General features: G+C 36.5%; 1 protein-coding gene across 3 annotated transcripts in view; it reads right to left on the minus strand.

Annotated features, from left to right (window-relative positions):
• Window positions 1-27,615, minus strand: part of LOC150099411 (mitogen-activated protein kinase kinase kinase 7-like) — a 415,932-nt gene that overhangs the window by 298,701 nt on the left and 89,616 nt on the right. For all 3 annotated transcript variants that reach the window (XM_090403539.1, XM_090403540.1, XM_090403541.1), the window contains 2 exons: window positions 22,138-22,183; window positions 5,085-5,220 (listed from right to left, as the gene is read on the minus strand). In XM_090403539.1, the coding sequence (XP_090259665.1) occupies window positions 5,085-5,220; window positions 22,138-22,183 (182 nt within the window). The remainder of the gene's footprint in view (window positions 1-5,084; window positions 5,221-22,137; window positions 22,184-27,615) is intronic.

Here is a 27,615-nt window from a genome sequence, read left to right on the forward strand (position 1 = left end):
AGATATGGTATGAAGGTCAGCAATAAAAAGACAAAGATAATGAAAATAGGCAGAATCATTGAAAATGTCAACTGTGTTGTGAATGGAGAACCTGTGGAACAAGTAAAACATTTCAGCTACTTAGGCACAATTTTTACTGAAGATGGTAAACTAAATATAGAAATAGACAACAGAATCAGCAAAGCTGGTATCGTGGGAAGTCAATTGAATAAATTCATATGGAATAAGAAAGAAATTAGTCGGAACACTAAATTAGCTGTACACAAGACTGTGTTCAAACCAATTTTAACTTATGGATCTGAGAGCTGGGTCAGAAGTAAAACACTTGACCAAAGACTAGAGACTGCAGATATGAGAGTCCTGAGAAAGATTAGAGGCGTGAACAGATGGCATCAATGGCAATATCATATTAAAAATGAGGATATTAGGAAAGAACTTGACATTGTCAGCATCCAGGAATGCGTTAGCAGAGCTAATCTCAGATGGTATGGTCACTTAAATAGAATGGGAGAGGAAAGATTAGCAAAACAAGTGTTCTCTGCCAGGTTGGCAGGAAAACGACCCAGAGGAAGACCAAGATATAGGTGGATTGATACGGTACAAAGTGCCTTAGATGATAGAAATATAAGATCTGATAATGTTGGAGTCTTGACAAGTAACAGACTGATTTGGAGGAAAATTGTAGATAGGAAGTTAGTAATGATGTAATTTTTTCATGTAGTACTGTCATATCCTGTACACCCCTTGAGGGTACATGGCAGGAATTTGATGATGATGATGATGATGATGATATTCTTGCCAAAGTCCTCCCGTGACTTTTGTTTAGCTAGTTTTACACACTGTTTAGCATTCTTGCATTTGTCTCTATATTCTCTAAGAGCACAAGCTGACTTATTTGACAGGAACTTTTGATATGTGGTCTTCTTTTCCTTCACTGCCTCTTTAACTTCCTGTGTCCACCAGGGAGTTCTGATTTTGTTATCCTTGCAGACAACCTCACCACATGCCTCTCTGCAGAATCAATCAATGTTTTCTTCAGAGTTTGCCAGTGAATCTCCAAGGTTTGATTCCTGTTCTCAAACTCTTTCATTTTTTCTTCAATAATCTTTGTGTATTTTAGTCTACAATTCACATCTGAGAGCTGCTCAACTTTTATTCACTTTAAAACTTTCTTACATATTATTCTTTTGGATATGAAATTCAATTTTATCCTGCTCAAGACTAAATAGTGATCACTTCCAATTTCAAATCCTCTGTACACTCTGGTGTCCTGCACCAAGGAGAAAACATCACTATCAACAATAACAAAGTCAACGAGACTTTTCTTATTCCTTGCCTCTTCTCTCCATGTGAATTTGTGCACATTTTTATGTTGGAACATGGTGTTAGTAATAACCAGTCCTTGTCCTGAGCAGAAATCCAACAGATATTTGCCATTATTATTAGTTTTGCTCTTTTCTCTAAATTTTCCCAAAATATTTTTGTATGTCTCACAATCATTTCGTACTCTGCTATTTAGATCCCCAACAAGGATCAACTTTTTCTTTTTCATTGTGTCAGTTGCTTTTTCTAAAGCATCATAAAATTCCTCCACTTCTACCTTAGTAGAACCCTCTGTGGGACCATATGCACAAATAAGTCTCGTTGTCCAGTTCCCCATTCTCATATTTGCCTACATTACTCTACTTGAGACTGACTGCCATTCAAGAAGATTAGCCTCGTATTTTGTGTTGAATACCATGGCTACTCCTTCTTTTCCTTGATTGTCATTGCCTGAATATAACATTTTGTATTTATTGCTTAAAAAGATCTCACCAGTTTTTGTCTTTTCTGTTTCAGTCACCCCTATTATGTCGATCTGGTACTTATCTAATTCCTCAGCTAGCTCCATTTCTTTGTCATTCAGGCTTCTTATGTTGATAGTACCAATTTTTAACTTTGGTGATGTTGAGTTGGGGTGTGTTTTCAGATCTGTTCCAGTAGCTGACTTTTCGCTGTTCGCCCTGGTTCCCTGGGATAAAACAACGGGGGCCTTGTTTAACCGGGTGACGTCTCAGCCGGCATGAAATTTTGTCAAGTTGTACCATAATTTTTTTTTTTTTGGTTTAACCAATAAGAATACAATTTGGTCGGCTAAATCCCAAATTGCTAGCCCATCCTCGTTCGTTCAGTATCCAAGTAGATACCCAGCAGGGTGCACCACGAGAAGGTGAGGATTGGACATTAGGTCAGAAGCCCTGGTCGGTTCTCTGCATTTCTTTAAAGGCTATGTGGAGGTCTCCTCTCAGTTATACAACTTTGACCCTTAAGTACCCCTAAATAAATCATCTATAAGGGATATTATGTTATGCATAATGGCTGGGTTGAATTAAAGCATTACAGGTCTATGTTGAGTATGTGGAATGGATTTAAAACCTTTTTAACACAAGTATTGGATATTTTTGAGCTAACAAATATGAGGTCAGAGTTATAGCCCCACTTCTATCTGCCACTGTTGAAATATGCAGGGAATTTGGGGTTATGTATCAGGTTTAGAGAGAAGTTTTTGCCCCATTTATCAACAAGTTCTTCTTCATTGGACTTTGTGTAACTCCAGTTAATACCATGGCTGTTAAAGTCACCTAATACAACATCAGTCATGTATATATTATTATTATTCAGGAGGATGTTGGAGAAGGAGAAAGCTTCTTCTGGTGGTTTATAAATTGAGGTGATTGAGATATTTTTAAACGTGATTATAATAATCTCAATGTTTCTGTTGTTCGTCGAGTCAATGGATGATGGAATTAAGTTTTCTTTAGTAAATACTGCACTATCATATTTATCATGGGGTATCTCTTTGATGAGTTTCATACCATGGATGAAAGGTCTGGTCGCAACTGCCCCTCTGTGAGTTTCTTGCAGGCAGAGTACATAGCAGTCATTATCTCTACAAATATTTGCAATGAGCTCTTGCTCGACACTGGAGAAACCTTCGTTATGAAATGATATTATTTTTAGGCTTGTTCCCAGGTGGGATCCTTTAGGGCAGGAATTTGGGAGAATTTTACTTTGATCACTTGCGTTTGGTTGGTAGCAGCTTTACCTTCCCCTAATGGGTACTGACAGGATACAGGAACGAGCACCTAGCTGCTGCACACCCCAAACAAAGAGATAATCCTACATAGCAGAGTTCCATACAGTATTCTGTCAGATACCATTGCAAAATCTAGCAAAATCATCATGTAGCCATTTCCTTTATCCCAATCAGCTGTTACTCTATTATAAAAAAGCTAGTAAATTACTAAGGCATGACCGACCTTCACAAAGCCATGTTGACCCTAATTATGTATCGTATTTTTATCTACCCATTCTTGAATTCTCCTTTTGATCAATTTTTCTAGTACTTTTACCACCATGCCTAAGATACTGATTGGTCTATAATTTGCTACTGCAGTCTTAGAATTTCCCTTATGCAAGGGAATTATTTTGCCTTCTTTCCACTGCCTTGGAACTCTACCAGAGCCGAGACTTAAATTAAAGAGCCAAGTCAGAGGAATTGCCAGTTTCCCCTGCACATTCTTGCAAAACCCCAGCTGATATCCCATCCAATCCCACAGCTGTATTTACAATGAGATTCTGGAATATCCTAAGAACCTCCAATTCATCCATCTATGTTATACTATATGACATCAATGTCTGTCACATATGTTAAAGCAACCTCATACTAGGATGATATACCCTTGCAAAGTGGTCACACAGTATCTCAACTATTTTATCTGCTTCTGTCTCCTTGTGACCATCATCACTCATTAAGGTTAATCTTCCATAGTCATTCTTCCCCTTACTTGCCACAAAACATAAGAACTCTTTGGGATTTCCTTTGGCCTGCTTGGCTAGATTCTTCTAATAATCTGATTTTGCCTTCCTTGCCATGTTGGTCACCTTTCTCTTTATATACCCTCCACAGCATTTTTTTCTTCTTCTGCAGCTCATACTTAATGATATTACTCATCCATCTACTTGGTTTGCCTTGTGTTCACAGCGGCCATGATTCCTGAGCGCTATAGGGTATTCCCACCTTATGTGATCGCTAATTCATAAGTAGCATAGGAATAGAAGACACGACACAACATAAATAAAAAAATGAATTTTAATTAGGAAAAGATTTTTGGAAATTTTTCTAGTGTTTTTTTTTTCCCTTTTTCTTTGGGGGTGCCAGCCAGCTCCCCTCTCCCCCCCCCATGGATGAGCCATTGCTGTGACTACATCATCTGCTGTACTAATGCTTATAACTTTTGACAAGGCTGTAATAACCAATGGCAAAAACTCCTCCCTCTTGTTCCTGATACTTCTGACATTAGTATATAGAAACTGCAGCATCCCTTTGGGCTGCCCCCATTCACCTTTACTTTCTGAATTGACTACCTATTTAATAATTTTGCTTGAGAGGCTAGATTCCTCATTTGGTCATTTTCACACTCACTCACTTCATGGGTGCCTTCACACACACACTCACTTGCTTCCCCCCTAATTGCTTAAGTTTTCCTGAATTTGTGCTTCAGCATGCTATGTGAACAAAGTTCTTTCGACACCTAACACCAAAACCATTTAGATGCAATCCATCAGCACTGTACAAATCCTTCTTTCTGTCAAACACAAAAACACAGATCCACAAATTCTACATCATTCCTATTAAATTAAAGTACATTTGTATTAAATATAGATGTTACAATTAAAAGACTGCATATTTTGAAGTCAGAATTAGCAATGAACAATCTGCCTATCTCAAAAAGTTGTAGCTCCATTAATTTACCAAAGATTTGGGAGACTTATCTAAGGACAACCTTCAACCCAAAGGCTACCTATATGAACTGTAATGCCTTATGTTTTAGATTCAAGCATTTCTGTCAAAGATAACAGTTCTGTGACAAGAGTCTCTGTGCTCCAAAGATGCTGGTTCAAATCCAGCAAAATATCAGCAGCTTGATAAATATAAATTTATTATGTTCATAATTATATGGTGTTGAATAAATACAAATAAAAAGCTGTAATGAATAATAAAGAAATGTAATATAACAGATCTCCATCCATTTTGTACTTACTTAGGAGGTTTAAGATCTCTATGAATGAGAGGTTTTGGTTTCATATTATGAAGATATGCAACTCCACTAGCACACTGGCAAATCCAGCTGATTGCATGGGCTACTGTATAATGCACCTGAGGCATACAGTGAAGAACTAATGGATAAGCAAAAGAATATATGTATATTTGATGCAACATTTTTACTCAGCTATATGACATAATTAAATAAATTTAATGACCAGAAGCCAAGAGATAGCAAAATAGACAAATACTATATATATATAGTATTTGTCTATTTTGGTATTTTATTTTCCTGATCCCATGGAGTCACAAGACTCGTTGCATGAGGACAACATTAATGAACACAAAATCTATCATACCACCCCTAAAATTGTCCAGTCTGTACGTTCACTACCCTCTCAGGCAATGCATTCCATGCTCCTACCACTTTCCATGCAAAAAAACTTACTTCTTACCCTTTTACTCACCGCCTCCTTTTACAACTTCCAGGGATTGCCTATTGACCTTGTTCCTTTCCTTCATTCTATGATATAAAAAATTTCCTCAGTGTTAATACGATAGTAACCTTTCAACATATTAAATGTTTCAATCACATCCCCCCCCCTGCCTTCTATCCACCAAACTCTGCAGTCCACATGCCCTCATTCTATCCTCATAATCAATGTTGTACAATCCTGATATCATTTGTGTTATCCATCTCTGCATCCTCTCTAAGGTTACTTCCACCCTTTCAAATCTGGTGACCAGATCTTAGCAGAGAAATCCAGATGGTCTGATCAAAGCTTTATACAATGGGACCAGCACGATTTCATCTCTGGTGGTCAATGTTCTCCTCAACGTTGTTGCAGTTCTCTGAGATGGCTTCACACCCTTTGCAATATGTCCCCTAAACTTTAAATCTCTATCCACAATCACCCTAAGATCCTTTGCTTCCTCTACTTCTTCCAATATAACTTCACCAAGTGAGTATGAAGCATCCCTTATTTGGATCCCAAATTTTAAAACCTTACAGTTAGTTGCATTAAACTGACATCCCATGCCTTTGCCCACCCTTCCACTTATTCAAATCCTCTTAAAGAACCAAAACATCAGCACTATTATAATAACTCTCCCAAGCTTCATATCATCTGCAAACAACTGAACATTTCCCTGTAGTACTGTGACAATATCATTGACAAAGACTGAACAGCAATGGTCCCAGGACTGAACCCTGTGGAACTCCACTTGTAACTTTCCTACACCCTGATACTGCTTCCCCATATACACCTCTCTGATATCTATCAGAGAGCCAATCACCAATTCAATTCACTAACCTGATATACAAACCCATATGATGCAACTTAAAAATCAACTTATCCTGTGGCACCCTGTTATTACCTGTAAACAGCCCTCTAATTATAATAAGTGCTATCATTAGCTTTGCTTCACCCCTTGTTTAAGATTTAAATATGATTTTTAAACATATGCGTTTACATACCTTTATTTTTTTCCCATTGTAAAGAGTCCATAGGTTACCTATATATATCCTGTGGTAGAGGTGATACACATACAAAGGATTTTAGTATTTTCGCTTTTCAACCCATAGGGTTCCTATGTATTGAGCTCTAGAAGATATGCTAGAACTGTAGCTTTTTTTTTCTCCCTCTTTCTACTAAGCATGGATTGCAATGCCTCGTGTTCTGTGTCAAGCATTTTTGTCAGCAAAGATGACAGCTGAGAAGATCTTAAAATATTAAGACCTTCGGGATATTAAGACTTCTCAATGTGGATAAAGGATCGAATGGAATATAAGCGCAGTGTTGTCGTTTCTTTTGCAATGAAAAAAGGAAGTTCTGTTACATAAAGGATGCAAACCGAAACATTGGCAGCAAATGACAGCTCAGTACCTCAAGAGCTGTTATTGGTTAAGATTTTGGAAAAGTTGACTAAAGTTAGAATTCAGAAATGAATGGATAGGAATATAATACTCTTTGGGAGATAGCATGGCTTTATGATGGAGACGTGATGACTGCTTCTATTAATGAACGCAACAAAATGTGTATTCCAAGAAAGATCCCAACCAACCCTTTACCATGTGGCTACCAAGTAACTATTTATCGTCATCCTCAATTTCAAAAAGAATTCTGTTGTATTCTATAAAGCATGTTTGCAAAATCTATAAAAATCATAGTACAATTATCTCTTCTATCCAATACAAACGTAAGCATGTGTTACTAAAGCAAAATCTCCCCTTAAAACCCATGTTGCTTTTGAAAGAGACCAATTCTCATCACATTCAGATTTATATTTATTTCTAAAGAGTCTCCCTAGCATGTTCACTAACCTGACACAAGGTGGCTTACAGTTTGCTGCCACAAACTTGGAATTTCTCTTATGTAGGACACTATATCTCCTACCCCCCCTTCGGGACTGTTTCTGTTGTCAGTCTCTTAGTGAACCACAGAAGGATAATAACAGCTCTTTTGCATGCTCCTTTAATATACATAGTATATATCTCATCCAGTTCCACAAGCTTACTCAAAATTCCAAACACAACTGTACTGAACATGACTCCTCACCTCCACAATATGAAACAGTGAAATATATTCAATGAACATTTCTACTATATACGGGAAGGGGGAGGCGCTAACAGGCAGGTGTGTGCAATATATAGCCTCTGCCTGTCAACCAGATTTGTCATAGTGTAGCTTGTTTTGCACAATAAGGGCTCTGGCAAGTTCAGCATGCATTCCTGCTGTAGATGCATGTCTTCCTAATTGGCATCTGAGAAAATGCCAACTAGATCCACCAGGTGGTAGTTGGTCATCATTCAGTAAAACACCAACACCTGATTACTGGAGGCCTGAAGTGGCCAATGTCATCCAGTTGAAGTGATTTCCCCTAATCAGAATGCCAAACATTCTTAGCAAGATCCAACTTACCATTTTCAAGAATATAGCAGTAAAACAGTTTTGAAGGCTGACCAAGAAATAGTATGGGGAATGACTGTCAGGAGACTTTCCAATCAGCTGGTTCATAATTCTGCTGTTACATAACTCTGCTAGAGTGCACTGAAGGGAAAGGTTCAGTAGCAGTATGTGAGAGGCATTATTAAGACCACATGGCAAAGAGATAAGTCACACTCAGAATGGATGACATGTCAAATTGTCTCTCTCCTTTCACTGCATTTCACCACTCAATTTAAGTATTCCCAAATAAAAGCATAAAAAGTACAACATTCATAGGGGCACTGCAATTAAACAAAAAACGTTCCTCTAAAACTCCAACAAAATAAACCATAGAATAAACCCTGCCCAAAAAATTTTAAATTACGTTCACATCTACTTCAACATCTGCAGCAAAAATGCCAACATAAATGACATGCAAAGCTTTTTTTTTTTTTTCACTTGGTTATAAATTAAACTAAACTTCCCAAGAGATTATACTCTTGTTTTATTTCATCCTTCAAGTGTAAGCAAACACAGTTTGTGCGTGAAATATCCTCATAACTGGGCTACTTGTATACAGACAGACTGATGACTTCACATCAACTGCCTTAGAATGTGTGCTTAGAATTATCCCATAATTCTAAGCACACATTCTTTCGAGCATGTATAATGCTATGCATTATGAGAAAGATCACTACCCAGACTGATTTCAACCTTTATCAAGTCTCATCAGTGGGAGATGGATCTAGCTCTGAATTTGAGGTGATCTCATGTGAAGTGGAGGATAACAGGATGAAATACATGGCAAGTGTTGCCATGTATTGTGTGTGGTCCCCAGCAGCTGAATCACCAAGTTCACCTGCTGGGGACGAAAAATGCATCCTGAAATTAAGCTGATGGTACTAAACAAAAAATCATTATGGGTGAGTGAGTAACCAAACATTGATTGAATAGCAGAGAAAACTCATCATCATAAGAATTTATTGAACGGTTGCAAGACAACTTTCTCGAGTAATATGTGAAAGAAACAACTTGAGTCCAAAGAGTGTTAAATTTGCCACCAGCTAGTAACAGTGTAACAAACTCATGAGAATGCCATTTGGTCCTATGGCAACAATTAGGAGTGCTTAAGGGTCAAAGCTGTATAACTGAGAGGAAACCTCCACATAGCCTTTAAAGGAATGTAGACAACCGACCAGGGCTTCAGACCTAATGTCCAATCCTCACCTTCTCGTGATGCACCCTGTGGGTATCTATTTGGATACAGAACGAACGAGGATGGGCTGGCAATTTGGGATTTAGTCGACCAAATTGTATTCTTATTGGCTTAAACCAATATACAAAATGATGATACAACATGACAACATTTCATGCCAGCTGGGGCTTCACCCGGTTAAACAAGGTCTCCATTGTTTTCGCCAAGGAACCAGGAGAACAGCGAAAAGTCAGCTACTGGAACAAATCTGAAAGCACACCCCAACTCAACATCACCAGAGTTAAAGATTGGTACTATCAACATAAGAAGCCTGAATGGCAAAGAAATGGAGCTAGCTGAGCAACTAGATAAGTACCAGAACGACATAATAGGGTGACTGAAACAAAAAGGAAAAACTGGTGAGATCTTTCTGAGCAATAAATACAAAATGTTACATTCACGCAATGACAATCAAGGAAAAGAAGGAGTAGCCATAATATTCAACACAAAATACGAGGCTCATCTTTCTGAATGGCAGGCAGCGTCAAGTAGAGTGATGTGGGCAAATGTCAGAATGGGGAACTGGACAATGAGACTCAGTTGTGCCTATGGTCCTACAGAAGACTCTACTAAGGTAGAAGTGGAGGAATTTTTTGAGGCTTTAGAGAAAGCTACTGACACAATGAAAAAGGAAAAGTTAGTCTTCGTTGGGAATCTAAATAGCAGAGTAAGAAGTGATTGTCACACATACAAAAATGTTTTGGGAAAATTTAGAGAAAAGAGCAAAGCTAATAATAATGGCAAATATCTGTTGGATTTCTGCTCAGGACATGGACTGATTATTACTAACACTAGGTTCCAACATAAAAATGTGCAAAAATTCGCATGGAGAGAAGCGGCAAGGAATAAGAAAAATCTCATTGACTATGTTATTGTTGATAGTGATGTTTTCTAGCTGGTGCAGGACACCAGAGTGTACAGAGGATTTGGAATTGATCACTATTTAGTCTTGAGCAGGATAAAATTGAATTTCATATTGAAAAGAATCAATTGTAAGAAAGTTTTAAAGCAAATAAAAGTTGAGCAGCTCTCAGATGTCAACTGTAGACTAAAATACACAAACATGATTGAAGAAAAAATGAAAGAGTCTGAGAACAGGAACCAAACCTTGGAGATTGATTGATTCAGCCAGAGGCATGTGGAGAGGTTGTCTGCAAGGATAGAAAAATTAGAAGTCCATGGTGGACACAGGAAGTTAAAGAGGCAGTGAAGGAAAAGAAGAAAGCATATCAAGAGTTCCTGGTAAATAAGTCAGCTTTTGCTCTTAGTGAATACAGAGACAAATGTAAGAAAGCGAAACACTGTGTAAAACTAGCTAAAGAAAAGTCATGGGAGGACTTTGCCAAGAACATAGAAAATAAATATCAAGAAGGTGGTAAGATATTCTAGAGGTTGTTGAAGAAGCTTAGAAATGGAGGAAAGAGTGCTGTAAAAGGAGTTAGAGATGATAAAGGTGACATGAAAACTGGAGGAAAAAAGATATCCTTGAAGTATGGAGTAATGACTTCAAAAAATTGCTAAATGAAACAAGCAGTGATAGCACAGTGGTAAACAGTGGTAAAAAACACTCAACAGGCATACAGTCAGGAATACATATCCATACTTGAAGTAGAAAAAGCCATCAAAGGCTTGAAATGTGAAAAAGCAGCAGGAATAGATGATATTCGACCAGAAATGCTGAATTATGGTGATATAAAAGTCATACAGTGGCTGCACTGCATAGTCCAGAAGGCCTGGACAGAGGGACGAATTTCTGATGATTGGAATAGAGCTCTAATAGAAGCTATATATAAAAAGGGAAATAAAACTGAATGTGAGAATTACAGAGATATTTCTCTACTGAATGTTCTGGGTAAGATTTATGCCAGTATACTTGGGAAACAGTTGAGATGAATTGTGGAAGAAAAGCTTGGTGAAGAACAAGCTGGATTTAGGCTAGATATAGGCTGTCAGGATCAGATCTTCACTTTACGACAATTAGTTGAGAAAGCATGGGAATATAACAAAGATCTGTATTTAAGTTTTGTCGATCTGGAAAAGGCATACGACAAGGTGCCAAGAGAGAAGCTATTAAAGGCGCGAACAGATGGCATCAATGGCAATATCATATTAAAAACGAGGATATTAGGAAAGAACTTGACATTGTCATCATCCAGGAATGCGTCAGCAGAGCTAATCTCAGGTGGTATGGTCACTTAAACAGAATGGACGAGGAATGATTAGCAAAACAAGTGTTCTCTGCAAGGTTGGCAGGAAAACAACCCAGAGGAAGACCAAGATATAGGTGGATTGATATGGTAAAAAGTGCCTTAGACGATAGAAATATAAGATCTGATAATGACGTTGGAGTCTTGACAAGTAACAGACTGATTTGGAGGAAAATTGTAGATAGGGAGTGAGTAATGAGGTAAATTTTTCATGAAGTACTATCATATCCTGTACACCCCTTGAGGCACATGTCAGGAATTTGATGATGATGGTATCAATTACTGAATGGTAAGGATATCTGAAGTGCATGGGAAGCTTTGAAAAGATAGTTAAAAATACGGTATGTGAATGTGTCCTTAAGAGTGTGAAAAACAAATATACAGTACATGGTTTTGCAATTATTAAGAAAAAGATCCATAAGAGGATCATGTGGAAGGAATATGATGAAAATAAGGGTGAGAGAAAATATGAAATTTATAAAGGACAGGCCAGAAAAGTTACAAGTATTGTATAAAAAGCTAAGTCAGAGAATCAACAGAAATTGGCTCTGCAAGATAAAGGCAACCTAAAAGAATTTTATCACTATACTGCAAGAAAAAGAAAGAAAGAAAGAATGTGGAAGAATAGCATTACACAGTATCCCTGTGTCAAGGGCATATTCAAATGTTCAATAATGATGCTAACTTCGCTAGCATATAAGAATATGCTAGCAAAGATAAGAATTTGGCATAAGAATAATTTAGCATAATTTGGATAAGAATTTAGCATAATTTGACAAATTCGGATAAGAATTTGGCAATAGGATAGATGGGATATCAGCATGCATGCTAAAGGAAGGTTAAGTCAAACTGGCTAGGACCTTGACAGATTTGTATAATTTAAGTTTCAGTTGAGGAAATATCTCACAGGAATGGAAAGAATGTATGATAATCCTGTTGCACAAAGGTGATGCAAAGACAGCTGCATCTAACTACTGACCTATTAGTATCTCTGGAGTGGTTGTGAATATTTTAGAAATATTAGTAAAAACTTGTATATACAGAAATGGGTTGACAGGTCAGCTATATTTTGCAAGGAAGAGCATGGGTTTACTAAAAGCAGATCATGTCTGCTTAATTTATTCATTATAACATCATGAATGATTTGGATAAAGAGCATGGATATACTAATATTGTTGGGCTTAAACATTTGATAAGATACCCTGTGAAAGACCGTTGAATAAAGTGGAGAATATAGGATTGGAATATAAACTACTGACTTGCATAACTGGATGGCTGATGGACAGGTATCGGAAAGCAATATATGAGGATGGAGGGGGGATGAATCTGCCAGATTTAAGGTGATCTCTGGTGTACCCCAGGGATCAGTTTTTGAATCACTGTTATTCAATCTATATATTAATAATATTGAAAGGACCTGATAGGAAATGCTTGATTATTTGCTGATGATGCAAAGAGAGGAAGTATCAATTAGGTATTGTGATAAACTGGAATTGTGATAAACGAAGTAGAGGTAACTAGTCTATTACAGAACCTCAATGTCAATACATCTGTGGGATTGGATGGTATACCAGCTCGTGTCGTAAGTGAAGCGGCCAAAGAATTGTCAGTGCCCTTGACCATTTTGTTTAATTTGAGCCTCAGGACTGGGTCAGTCCCATGGGGGTGGAAAGAGGGGAAAATAGTTCCACTGCACAAAGGTGGTTCCAAGGCTGCTGTTGAAAATTACTGGCCAATCAGCATAACAGGAATCATTATCAAGGTCTTAGAGAAAATAGTCAAGAGGAAAATACAAGATTGGATAGAAGAAAATGGGATACTGTATCGGGGACAGCATGGTTTTGTGAAGGGTAGGTCATGACTCAGTAACGTGCTCACGTATTATAACACAGTGACGGCTGAACTGGATAAGGGTAATGGGTTTACGGTGATTCTACTGGACCTTGCCAAGGCCTTTGACAGGATACCACATGGAATTCTAATCAGTAAATTGCAGCATATGGGAATGGACATAGGGTTGGTGAGATGGATAGGAGGGTGGTTGACAGAGAGATATCAGAGTGGTTTATTCAGGAGTAGAGTCCACAAGACGGCCTGTGACTAGTGGTGTGCCACAAGGATCTGTTCTTGGACCACTGCTGTTTAATTTGTTCATAAATGATACAGGAAAGGATCTGAGAGGAACAGTTCATTTGTTTGCGGATGATGCGAAGTTGGGTAGGGCAATAGTGAATGCAGATGATGTCAAAATTTTGCAGGATGATTTGGATAGATTGGAGGTCTGGGCTAAGGAGAATGGATGTCAGTTTAATGTGGCAAAATGTAAGGTTATGCATTTTGGGGTGAAAAGATTGGCGGCAGTTTACTGCATTGGTGGAACAGTGCTCCAGGAAATTGATGAGGCACGAGATTTAGGAGTGTTGGTAGATAAGGAATTGAAATTTAGGGGACACATTGCAAAAGTGGCCAAATCAGCTCATCAAATCACTTGGTTGCTGAAGAATACGTTGACAAGCAGAGACAAGCAGGTTATTGTTCCTCTGTATCGAGCCTTGATAAGACCCCATCTAGACTACTGTGCTCAGATTTGGTCACCTAGGTTTCTTCTTGATGGGGAGGAGGTGGAGAGGATCCAGAGGCAAGTGACCAAGATGATAGCAGGTCTGTGGAATGAACCGTATGAGAACAGGCTGAGGATTTGTGGGTTGCAAAAATTGGTTGATAGGCGGAGGAGGGGAGATATGATTGAGACATTCAAATTACTGAAGGGTTTCTATAAAATTAATTCAGAAGATATTTTTGAGAACAGGGCTGGTTGTGGGAGGCCTAGGGAACATCCATGGAAACTGGGCAAAAGTGTGGTTAGTAAAGGTGTTAGAGCTGGGTTCTTTACTTTTAGAGTAGTGAATGAGTGGAATGTGCTCCCTGAGTCTGTGGTGGATGCTGTGACAGTGAATGAGTTTAAGGCGAGGTATCATAGATACTGTATGAATGTCAAATAGTTGTGATGAATATGATTTGGGGCCTCCCTCGATGAGTCTAATGACTCCCTGGAGTTGCCTGTAATAATAATAGTAATAGGTATGCTACTGATATAAATCACTTACAGAATGATCTGAATAAGCTGGAACGTGGACAAATGATAATGGCTATTGATTCAATGTTAATAAGTGTACTTTGGCATAATGAGATATCCAAAAATATAAAAACAGGGGAAAACTCACAAAAACTTTATTAATATAGAATTTTCACCTAAATGTCATAGACATAGCCAGTAAAGTGTCACAGAATGACAATTAAACAAAAACAGACAATTTTAAAAAGCGTCACCCGAGTACTAATGTAAAATAACTAAATAAGGTCAATAATTTCCTAACTTAAAAAAAAAAAATTATATATAAATTTTTTATACACACATACCAAATAAAGTTAAGAGAGATTAGCAGATCTAAAAAGTACTATCTAACATAAAGGGGCTACGAATCTGTTTAAGTTAGGACAATGAAGTAAAGTTTGACAAATTTCTTTATAAAGGCAATCTATGAGGAAATCACTTTTATTAAGGATTCAAGGACACAAGTCTTATATTAAATACTATGAACCTGAACAGTCTGGACTTGCACAGCATAGTTTATTGACAAGAGTGCTTCGTAAAAAGTAATTTTCCTCACAGAATGTCTTTATAAAGAAACGTATGAAACTTTACTTCATCGTCCTAACTTAAACAGATCCTATAGTTTACATCTAACCCCCTTTAGGGGGGGATAGTACTTTTTAAATATGCATGCTAATCTTTCCTAACTTAATTTTGTGTGTGTGTGTGTTTAGAATTGTATGTTTTTGTTTAATTGCCACGTTCTGTGACTCTATATTGACAATGCTTATGACACTCAGGCAAAAATTCTACATTAATAAAGTTTGTTTCCTCTGATTTTATATTTCTTTTGATTATGCAAACTCATATCTCATTTGTTTCCGGTATTTCATTACGGAAACAAATGAAATATCCAACAGCATATTATGCTGGTGAGATTATGCTTGAAGACACTAATGAGGATAGGGATCTTGGAGTTTATGGTGGATAGGAATTTGAAGTTCAAAGATCACATAGCAATAACTGTAAATACAACTCAGAGAATAATTATGATGTTGAAATGAACACTGACATGTAATGATAAGGAAGTTATTTTAACTCTTTATGAGGCCTTCCTATGCAACTGCACTACTGTGCACAGATTTAGTCTCTTGGGTTCTGATTGGATAAAGAAGCCGTGGAAAGGTTACAAAGAAGAATTAAAAAGGTGTTATAGTTCGCCCACTGTTTGTAGGTCTCTCCTTGGCATTTTGCCAAGAATAGTCGATTCATGCTGAAGGGGAGAAAGAAATGAAAGATGTACGAATTGGTCGCCAACATGCAAAATCACGTGCTTACTTGTCTGTCGCTGTACTGGTACTAGCTTGATTTTTGTTGTCGCTTTTTTGCATTATTTTTTTATTATTAATTAGTATGATGGATCCGGTAGAGTCAACAAGTTCTGTTGTTAAACGTTTCAGTAGCTCTTGCAAAAGAATATTGAAAAATGTGCTAACATTCTGCGAAAAAGAATCGACAGAAGGCCGTCTCCTTATTCCCCTTTCTCAAGTCATAAAACATGCAAGTGCGATTGCGGGCATATCGGGGTCGACTGTTAAAAGAATTCATAAGGAATCAAAAGATGAAGGTAATCCAAAATTTAAATCTCCTAAAAAAAAAAAAAGCGTCAGAGAAAGAAAACCATCGAAACCATAGCTTTGAATGATTTTGATGGCGTTATAAGAAGAACTATTAACGAATTTTACGTGGTCGAGAAAAGAGTGCCAACTGTTCCAAAATTGATTCCTGTGCTTAAAGAAAAAATTAATTTTCCTTGGAAAAGAGAAACTTTAAGGAAAATACTTCATGAAATCGGATTTTGTTTCAAAAAGTCCCAGAATAAAAGGAAACTTATCATGGAGTGAAGTGACATTGTTTTATTTAGAACGCAGTATTTGAGAGCAATAAGACGTTTCAGGGAGGAGAAAAGACCGATTGTATCTAGATGAAATTTGGATTGATAGTAATTTAACTTATGGAAAACGTTGGCAGTCTAAAGAAGAATGTGGAGTGCTGCAAACCGGAAATGCCTCGCGGCGCATAATAATTGTGTGTGCGGGTGGAGAAATGGGTTTTTTACCGAATTCAAACTTACTATACAAAGCCAATTCAACTACTGGAGATTACCATGAACAAATGAATTCTACAATCTTCGAAAAGTGGGCAGAAGAAACACTGATTGCAAACCTTCCTAAAAATGCTGTTGTTATAAATGATAACGCTTCATATCACTCTATTCGATTAAACAAAGTTCCAAATTGGTCTAATAAGAAGCAAGTGCTTATGGATTGGCTCTCTGCAAATAACATTTCTCATTCCCCAGATATGCGAAAAATTGAATTACTTAATTTGGTCAAAAGAAACTCGCCCACAACTAAACTATTTAAATTCGACACGATGCTCAAAGAGCATGGATTTCTAGCTTTGAGGCTACCACCACATCATTGCGATATTAATGCTATTGAATATGTTTGGGCAGAAGTGAAAAGTTTCATTCGCCATTGCAACGGAACTGGGGATATTGACATGTCGAAACTTTTTAAGTTTTCAGAACAGGCAATTGAAAGTATTACAGTTCAAAAATTGGGAAAATATTGCTCTCATGTCACCTCATTGGAAAATACATATTGGGACAGAGATGGAATTATTGAAGAATTATGCGAACCTTTGGTGATCAGTTTAAGTGAAAGTGATGGCGATTCGGACACCGATTCAGATGACTATGAAGATTAAAAGGATTTGATAATGGTATTTTTTTCCAACATTGTTTTTTGCATGGGTTTGTTAAAATAGTCACAACAAGTCATAAATAATTAATCGGTTTAGGACATTAAAGTGTCTCAGTTCTCTCAACTGTAAGTTTAGAATATCTAAGTTCATTTGAAAAAATTTCTGTTTTTCTGTATAATTATTTTTATTTTATAGAAAACTTTCTTAAAAATAAACTTAGTTTAATTTTTGTTTTATGCTATACCTTTTTTAATTTTGTTACAAGCAAAATAGTTATACAAGTTATACTGTTATACAAGCAAAATAGTTATACTTTAAAAACAGCAATCTTCGTAAAAGAAAAGCTACATTTTCTGACCTGTAAAATAAACAAACTCATCCCAGAAGACAGATTGATTACCCTATTATCGGAATGGATTCTCCTTTTTCTGACATGCGCAGAAGTGTTTAGGGATCTCTAATCGGTGGGCGAACTATGCTAGGATTATGGAAAGATTAAAAGTGTGTGGACTGCAGACAGAAATCTATAACCTTCTGAAAAGGTGTTATATGCTATCAACCGGTGAAATTTTTCATTATATAGAACAGGGGTAGGCAACCTTTACAGACTCGCCGGCCACATTCAACTTTTATTTTTAATAATCGAGCCACAAGCGTTTAATTAATAGAAAATAATGAGTGAAAAAAAAAAATACTCATGGTATCAATTTTGACAAAGATTGATAAAGAATGTCTCATCTCAAAATTCCAAAATTAGCATGTCATGCAATTTCTTACCTTTTAGTGGGAATAGCGCAACTTACTAAAATTCCGGCTCATTTCAGGTTTGGGAATTAATCCATTTTGAAAATCAGACTCCTTCCCTTAAAATGGCTGGTTCTTTAACATGGAACTTCTAAAAAATGGATTAATTCAAAAACTAAGGATTATCCGTATTTCAAGTTGGTTGCGCTGTGACATTCCACAGGTAAGGGATTGTGTGTCATGCAATTTTGAAATTTTCCAAAGGAGACATTTCTCATGAAGTCATACCAAAGGATCCTGTGAAAATGAAGAATAAAGTCTTATATCTTCGGAAAAGGGCCTTGACAGAGAGAGAAACTGGCTATGAACATTTTGTCATTGTGCAAACAAAGTGTTTAGTCTAGTCTTAAGTGTAAGTTTATTTTTAAAAGGCCTTGGATCCAATTAATTTGTAGATAGTTATGTAATATTTGTTTGAAGTGTATATATATTATTTTTGTTATATTAAATGTGTTTATTTTGTATTTTGGTCGTGAGTCAATGATTTATTTGGTTTCTGAAAGAAATAGTAAAAAATAATTCATTGCACCAATCGGAGTGAACCCTTGTGCACATATAGGTACACTCAGAATTAAAAAAATAATTGTTAGAAACAGAGATCATCTCTATGGTAGGATTAATATTATGATAATATCCTTTCTATATAAACAACCTTAAATTAACAACAGTATCAATTTTTATTATATCAATCTTAAAAAAAAAAAAAAAAAAAAAACAGAAATATTTTAAGTACCAGATATAAAACAAGCATGAAAATGAAACTTAATGAAAAATTATCATGTAAAAACAAAGTAATATAGTTTTATGCATCACAATATGTATGTCTTCCTGCTTAATATGACTTTTGTGATTGTTTTTCCTTAGCCAAATCATCTAGATCCACTTTATAACCTGAGATGCAAATTCGAATCGAAGCATGCAAATATTCATCACTTAGTCAAGAAGAAAATTTATTTTTCCTAAAACTAATGGCAAAAAATGCTTATTTGCAAATGTATGTGCTTCCAAATGCGACTATCCTTGTGTAGAGGCTTAAGTGTTGTGAGGACATTATGTTGGAGGTTTAATGGATTTTTTACAACACTCAGAAAGAATTAAATTTAATTTCTAAGAATTAAAGAATTAAATTTAATAAGGGGAATGCCACAGTTGTGCTTAATACCAGCGAATACAATCGTAAAATGAACACTCCGCGATCGTGCTACCTACATCCCGCTAGAACACGACCCCACAAAAACACAAGTTAAGAAATTAAAAATCTTACTTAAAAAAGTAACCTCCTGGCCCCCTGATGTCACGAAAAAACTTAAACCTTTCCGCTCCCATCCCCCCCCCGAATATACGGTTTACCAAAAATCCACAAACCAAATTCCCCACTCAGACCTATAGTAGATGCCACCAATGCACCTTGTTACAGACTGTCTAAACAGCTGGCCAACTCTCTGTCCCCCCTCACCGGAAATTCAGCTTCCTATATAAAAAAACTCGACCCACTTTAAAGCCCTCACAGAAAATTTAACCTTGAACAATACAGACATATTGGTAAGCTTTGATAACTCCTCTTTGTTTACCAATATTCCCTTAACTGACACTTTCTCTCTTAGAAAACGTTTTCCCCTCTGACATCTTAGATCTCTTTTCCTTTGCCATCAACTCTGGGTATTTCTCTTGGAATAACAAAATCTACAAGCAGATAGAAGGAACCGCCATGGGTTCCCCCCTCTCACCTCCCCTTGCCAATTTCTATATGGAAGATTTCGAAAAACGAGCCATAGACTCAGCCCCACTCAAACCTTCTATCTGGCTAAGATATGTAGATGATGTGTTCTCCATTTGGCCTCATGGCCCAGACACGTTAGACTCCTTCCTCTGTCATCTCAATAGCCTACATCCAAGAATCCAGTTTACTATGGAAAAGGAAAAGAACAATTGTTTACCCTTCCTAGACACCTTAGTCACGCGCCTGCCCAATGATACACTTGCCTTCACTGTATACAGAAAACCCACACACACAGGCAGATACATTCACAAACTCTCCCACCACCACCCCTCACAACAATATGGCATCATTAAAACCCTTAACAAGAGAGCCCACAATCTTTGTTCCAGTGGAACCGCCCTCACTACTGAGCTTAACCACATACACCGAACTTTCCTCTCCAATGGCTAGTGAACACAGTATCAAAAAAATAATTAATTCCTCCCCCATTCCCCGTCCCTCTCGTCAACAAGAATTTAAAAATGCCATCACCATACCCTACATCCGTGGCACTTCGGAAAAAATAGCCAAGATACTAAAAAAGTATAACCTACACACAGCATATAAGCCCTACCGCAAACTTGCTACCCTTATCCGTTCTACGAAAGATCAGCTCCCCCCCTCTCTCTGCCTGGAGTTTACAAAGTACCCTGTTCCTGTAAGCTTGCGTACTTTGGACAGACAGGCAGATCAGCATCCATCCGCCTGGAGGAACACAAGTCGTACATCGTTAAACACAACTATGGCCATTCAGGCTTGGCTGACCATGTTTTGGACACCACCCACAGAGTATCATGGAAGAAAACCACCATGCTCCACCACAGCAAATTCAAGAAAGAGAGACTTTTCTTAGAAGCAGCAGCAGCAGCTCTCAAAAACCAACCAAATCTTAACAAATACGGTTGCATTAAGCTTCCGAAGATTTGGGAAACAGTCATCACCAGAGGTCCCACCTTACATTCCAGGCCACCTACAACCCGCCCATAGAGGGCGCTCTACCTAGATAGGACTTTTAGTGTCACCCACGTGGTTGGGCTTAGTGTTGTAAGTTTTTGTGTGCATGTTACAATAATTGTTTTTGTAATCCCCGTATATGTCCTAGTGACTAGGACGAAATATAGGAGTATTAAATTCTAATTTAATTATTTCTGAGTGTTATAAAAAATCCATTAAACCTCCAACATAAAATGCGACTATCATCTTTGCAAAAATTATTAATCCTTCAAATTTTTTGGATATTTTCTAATGAAAATGAGTTCTTTAATATTTCATTGTGTTGTAATTCCAAAACTTTCATCAGTAGTCAGTTTTGTAGACCATCAATGTTGACATTAAAAGGGTTCAATACCCACAAATTTAATTGAAAATTCCGTTTTGTAAATCTTCAATAATTTCAACAAAAGTTTCCTTTTGTGTTTGCCATCCAACTGTAGATGCCAATTTGCAACATATATAATCATGTAGATTTTCTTCCATCATATATTTCTTCAACAGACATAGTTAGCCTTCAAAAGCTTTTGTGTCAGAAAACAGTTCTGATAGTAATTTACACATTACAACTACCTTAATTAAATTCATTAAGGTAGTTGTAATGTGTACCATAAATGCAAGAGACATAATAAATGTAATGTGTACCATAAATGCAAGAGAAAATACGTTATGGACATTTCAAGAGGAGGATAACCTCCTCTTGAAATGTCCATAACGTATTTTCTTGATGATTAAATTTTACAGGCCACATGCCATGTAAGTATGGTCAACCTTTTATGGGCCGCCAAAAATGCACGTTTGGGCCGCATGCGGCCTGTGGGTTGCCAACCCCTGATATAGAAAATAGGGAGAGGACAAGAGGGAATCTATAGAAGTTAAGTTTGTGTGCGGTTCAGAAAGGACTGAGAGCTAGATTTTTTCATGCACAGAGCAGTGAGTGAGTGGAATAGTTTATATGTTGAAGTGGTGAGTATCTAGTGTGAATGAGTTTAAGAGAGGGTATGATAACTAGTGGATGATGTTTGGCCTCCTTTGATGAATCTGATGCTCTAGTGATCTCTAATAAGAATAATAAACTAAATTATATTTATTAATGATCATGGCAGGACTGATGTAACATACTCTCATAATTATCTTCAAAACTATTAAAAGGATGAGAAGAAAAACAAATGTTTTCTTTTTCTAAAAAAAAAAAAGAAAAAAAAGTGATTAATGAAATGGAGTATATCAACTACAAAAGACATACCATTATATAAAGAGCCTCCTTCTGCATATTCCATAACTAAACATACCTGTATGACATAACAAGAAAAAGTTATAATAAATTATCTCATTTATATAAAAGTCAATACACAATTCACAATGAATAAATACGTTACATAACTGAAATCACATAACCAAATTGTATTAATATTTCAGATTAATGAATATTTTTAGAAAAATATGAACATCTCATACACTTTTTACTGTTAACAAATTAAACCACTATTAGCACTAAAAGTGATTTGTGTAGACAATATAATATTTCTTTCTTTATAAATAAAACAAGAACTGCAATGAAACTGAACAACAGGACCTGTATGTTTACTTTCAGAAACATATTTCACATTTTTATGGATAAATTATGTTAGTCTTTAAATGTCATGAGATAAAAGCCAAATAAAAAACGTTTTATTTTCCATTTATTATTGCTTTGAACAAGCATTCTGCTGCCTCAACAGTATTTTTTAAACTTGTTGATTATACACTCTTGACTCCAGAGAGAAATCCAGTACCTTTAAAAGAATATTTATGAACACCATACATTCCATTATATTTTTTCTCCAATAATATTCAAACATGAATCAACATTTAGCTGTGAACAATGTTCAATTTTAATTCTTTAAAAAGTTTCTTATATATTTTTCTTTACAATATTAATATTCATTTTTACCCTGATGAAAACTAAACAGTGATCTTCCTATTTCAAATCTCCTGCTTCAAGTATACTCTTTATGCTGAACCAGTGGAAAGATATCATTATCAAGAACATACTTAATAAGACTTTTCTTATTTCTTGTGTCTTCTTTCTTATGTGAATTTATGTATACTTTATGTTGGGGCATAAAGAGTATACTTGAAATCTCCTGTTTCAAGTATACTCTGTATGCTGAATCAGTGGAAAGATATCATTATCAAGAACATACTTAATAAGACTTTTCTTATTTCTTGTGTCTTCTGTCTTATATGAATTTGTGTACTTTATGTTGGGACACTGCTACTAATGACCAGTCAATGTCCTGAATAAAAATCAAGCATGTACTTTCATTATGATTGGTTTTTTTCTTCAAATTTTCACAAAACTTTTGTATGTTGGTATTCATTTTATAAGAACCAGTTTTTTCTTTATATCAGCTGCCTTCTCTAATAACAAAAAATTTATCCACTTCTTTGAGTGGAACCTTCTGAGAAAAATAATATTTCATCACTTGTTACAAGGGCATCAGAAACAGTAAAACAAAATTCAGAAATGGCACGTTATTTAGCATGTACTTACTACTCGAGTCTGATTAACAGTTATATGAGAGAGAGGGAGAGAATACACTATTAGAGCTGAGAAAGAAATAATGAGCAGCTAAGTGAATCTAATACAACCACATGCATTATTAAAAAAAAAAAAAAACTTACAATAGTGATTACTTCATATTTCCCAGAATTTTGATGTAGGTTTGCAATCAGACTGACTGAAATTCAGACAGTAATGCAAAGTTTTATATTTCAAGGAAGAGACAACCACTAAAGAAGTATCCTAGTTTGATCAAAGCAAACTGTGGGTAGTGTTGATGATATAAAAAGTGAGGGCTTTTCGTGCCATTGACACGATTCTAATCTGAGTGTTCTGTTCCTGAATTCTAATCTCAGAACAGCCAGTCTATCCAAAATGTAGAGAATAGTGATCAAGAAATGTTTCAGCAATTTAGATGGGCATGTAAAAAGAAGGTGATCCTGATGGAAGACTTACAGGATAATAGAATGGAAGGAGGAGATAGTATACAGGAACAAGGAGAGCGAGTTTGTTGAATTGCTGAGAGATAAATGTCTTAAGCAGCATGTGACTGAAGCAACTAGAAGCTTTAGTGTTTTGGATTTGGTGATAATTTCACAAGATGTAGTTATTAATGAAGTATTAACACTGCTGCTGGTTGGTAAGAGTGACCATGAGGTATTTGTTTGGGAAACAAGAAAAGGTTAATGGCAAAACGATTATATGCGGTAGTACACTGCTTGGAAAGAAATCAACGGACACCCCCAAGGGGAAAAGTGCAGTATGCCATGTAACGTCATGTGTTTGTAGCCAGTATAAATTGGAGGAATATGATGCTCCTAAGTCAGTGCAACTATGCTTGAGTGAAATGGCTGTGAGAAGGGAAAGAATGGAGTTTGAAAAAGGCACTGTGATACGATACCATGTTGCAGGCCTATCTGTTCAGCAAATTATTGACAAATTCGGCCATCCTAGGTCAGCAATCAGTGGCACCATACTAAGATGGAAGCACAGGCAGTCAATTGCAAGTTCTACCCACAGTGGATGACCCACCACACTCATCAAATGTGACCATAGAAAGCTATGAAGGATAGTATGTAAAAACTGCCATTCATGCTGACATGCTGAATGTGGAATTCTGGGCATTAATTGGAACACAAATCTATGCAAAACAAATTCAGGACCGAGACTCACAACATGGCTTTCCATGGTGGGATTGCAATATGCAAGTTCCACATCACCCGAACCAACATGCAGTGTCATCTTCAATGGTGCAAAAAGCATGCACAGTAGGACATGGAAACTTGGAAAGGTATGTTATGAGGTGATGAATCATGCTACACCCTCTACCAAGAAAATGGATGGGTGTGGATGTAGCAGATGCCTGGTGAACATGTCTTATCAGAGTGCAGTACCCCAGCTATGAAATTCAGAGGTGGTGGTGGTGTGATGATATGTTCCTGTTTTTCCTGGTTTGGCCCCAGACCTCTGTTTGTGGTGCCAGGAACAATGAACTTCAAGAGGTGTCTGAACATTCTGAACAATGCAATGCTTCCTATTTGTGGAGTTGCCACAGAAATGACCATTGACTCTTTCAGCAAGACAATGCATCATGTCACAAGGCTGCTGCTGTACCTGAATGGTTTGTGGACATGAATATCATGACACTTGAATGGTCTCACAGAGCCCTGATCTAAACCCTACTGAATATCTGTGGGATGAACTGGAATGAAGTCAAGGGACATCCACCTCACAAGAGACCTGAACCTCATTATATGCCTACAGTCAGAACTATTCAAAATTCCAATTGATCACTATCATATGCTTGTGGGAAGTATGCCATATAGGATTGCTGCAGTCATCACAGCGAAAAGTGGGCGCTATGGCTGTTTGTTCCTCACACTATGGTGTTCACGGACTTCTTTCCAAGCAGTGTATAAGGCAGGTGATCATGTGAAGCTCTGTAGTCAACTAGCATCAATACGTTGGGTAGATGAACTGTGCAGAAAAGATGTTGATAGTGCACGGAAATTCATAAGGCAGTATATGACACAAGCAATGTATAACTGCATACCAAGGATTAAGTGAGAAAACAGAGTAAGAGTGAAATGGATGAACAATGAAATTAAGCAAACTGTGTTGGAAAAGAAAATACTATGAAGGAGGTACAAGATAGTTGGTGGCAATCAGATCCAGGAAGAGTATAAAGTGCAGTGCAAGAAGGTGACAAGAATGGTAAAGAAAGAAAAGGTGCAGTATGAAAGGAGATTAGCTGGTCAGGACAAGGTTAATTCCCTGGAAATCTGCTATATGGCAAGCAAGAGTAAGAATAATTATGGGAAGTTGATGGATGATGACAGATGATGCAAAGCTGGGGAGAATTATAAGTAGCACCACAGATATTAATTCCCTTTGGGAAGAGTTGAAAAGACTTTCACAAAGGAGTGGAGTTGTAGTTTTAATATTAAAACTTTTGGAGTTGCATTTTGGAGTACAGAAATATAAAGCTGTATATTATATTGACAGTTAGGTACTGCAGGAAACTGATGAAATTCGAGATTCAAGACTAAGTTTAGAGGGCATATTGCAAGTGCTGCAAAGATTGTAGTCTCTGTTGATGCTGCTAGGATACGTTAGTATTGCTATAATACAAAGTACTCTAACATGTGGGGGATCTGGAGGTTGTTATGCCACTGTATAAAGCACTAGTCAGTCCACACTTGTACTATTGTGCTCAGATTTGGTCACCTGGTTTTCATTGTGATGCAGAAACATTGGAGAGGGTTCAGAAATGAGTGACTAAGATAATATCAGAACTCTGGAATGCTGGCTATGGAAAGAGGCTATTAAAAAAATGTGGATTGCAAAGTTTGGTGGATAGGAGGACATATGATAGAGACATTTATGTGAATGAGAGGATTTTATTGAATTAATCCAGAGGTCATTTCTCCAGTGATGCAGAAACATTGGAGAGGGTTCGGAAATGAGTGACCAAGATAATATCAGGACTCTAGAATGCTGGCTATGGAAAGAAGCTATTAAAAAAATGTGGATTGCAAAGTTTGGTGAATAGGAGGACATATGATAGAGACATTTAAGTGAATGAGAGGATTTTATTGAATTAATCCAGAGGGGATTATAAAAATAGTAGTAGGTAAGAGGGGAAGAACCAGAGGTCATCCTTGGAAGTTGTGTAAGAGGGGGGGTGAAGAAGATTTTTTACGTGGAGAATTGTCAGTAAATGGAATGTGTTACTAGAATATGTTGTTAATGCTCAGTATGACAGATATTCAGTATGTTGTCAGTTGAATGAACTGTCCTCCATGAGTCTGGAAATTCCATGGAGGGTGTAATAATAATAAATAACAAGGTGGGCAAGATAAAATACATGTAAAGGTCTTGAAGGTAAAGATGGTAAAAATTTGATAAAAGATTTAATTAGAGCTGAGATAGTATGCAATTAAAAGTAGTGAGCACAAGATAGTGACAACTGATTGCAGAAAATACATTCGGTTAAACAAGATGTAAAAACCATGACAAAAAAAAAAAATAAAAATAACACTGAAAAGATGAATTATGCAAATTTTGGATCTTAAAGGACTAAGAATAAAATAACCTTTTACATATATAGTAAGCAAGTAACAAACATGGCAGATGATGGTCATTACGTTAAAATGTCATCAGATGAGACAAGCAGAAAACTTATAAATTTAACTTTTAAACCTAGTTGTTACAAAGAGTCTGGTTCCATCATCAAAATAGCTTAACTTTTTTCTTTCCAGTTGATTTATATATCAAGCAATCTTACAAAAAGATCGAGATACAATGAAACTTATTAATTTCTTTCCTCTCTCCATTTTATAGTAATGTAATGCAGATTTTTTTAACACTGTCATGAAATTTAATTTCTTGCTATTAAATTCATTTATCTTCATCTCCACAAAGAGAGTAAAAATGATGTTAAATAATTTTATAAAATTCTGAAATTATTGAAACAGTTCATAACTTTATGTTAGGAAGTATGAAGAAACTTTGACTATATATTTCATAATGACAATGAAGACCACATGCACAGAGTTAACAGTTTCAAATTCAAGAAGTGCACTCATTTTGGCCAATTAACACATAACAAGGCTGAAACTGTATGATAAAAATGTTTTTGTTTACCTGAAAATTTATTCAACACATTGTTCATCCTAC

Source organism: Typopeltis vanoorti, chromosome 14, assembly GCF_054136105.1.
Source record: "Typopeltis vanoorti isolate ZY-2024b chromosome 14, IOZ_Tvanoo_1.0, whole genome shotgun sequence".
NCBI classification, from domain to species: Eukaryota; Metazoa; Arthropoda; class Arachnida; order Uropygi; family Thelyphonidae; genus Typopeltis; species Typopeltis vanoorti.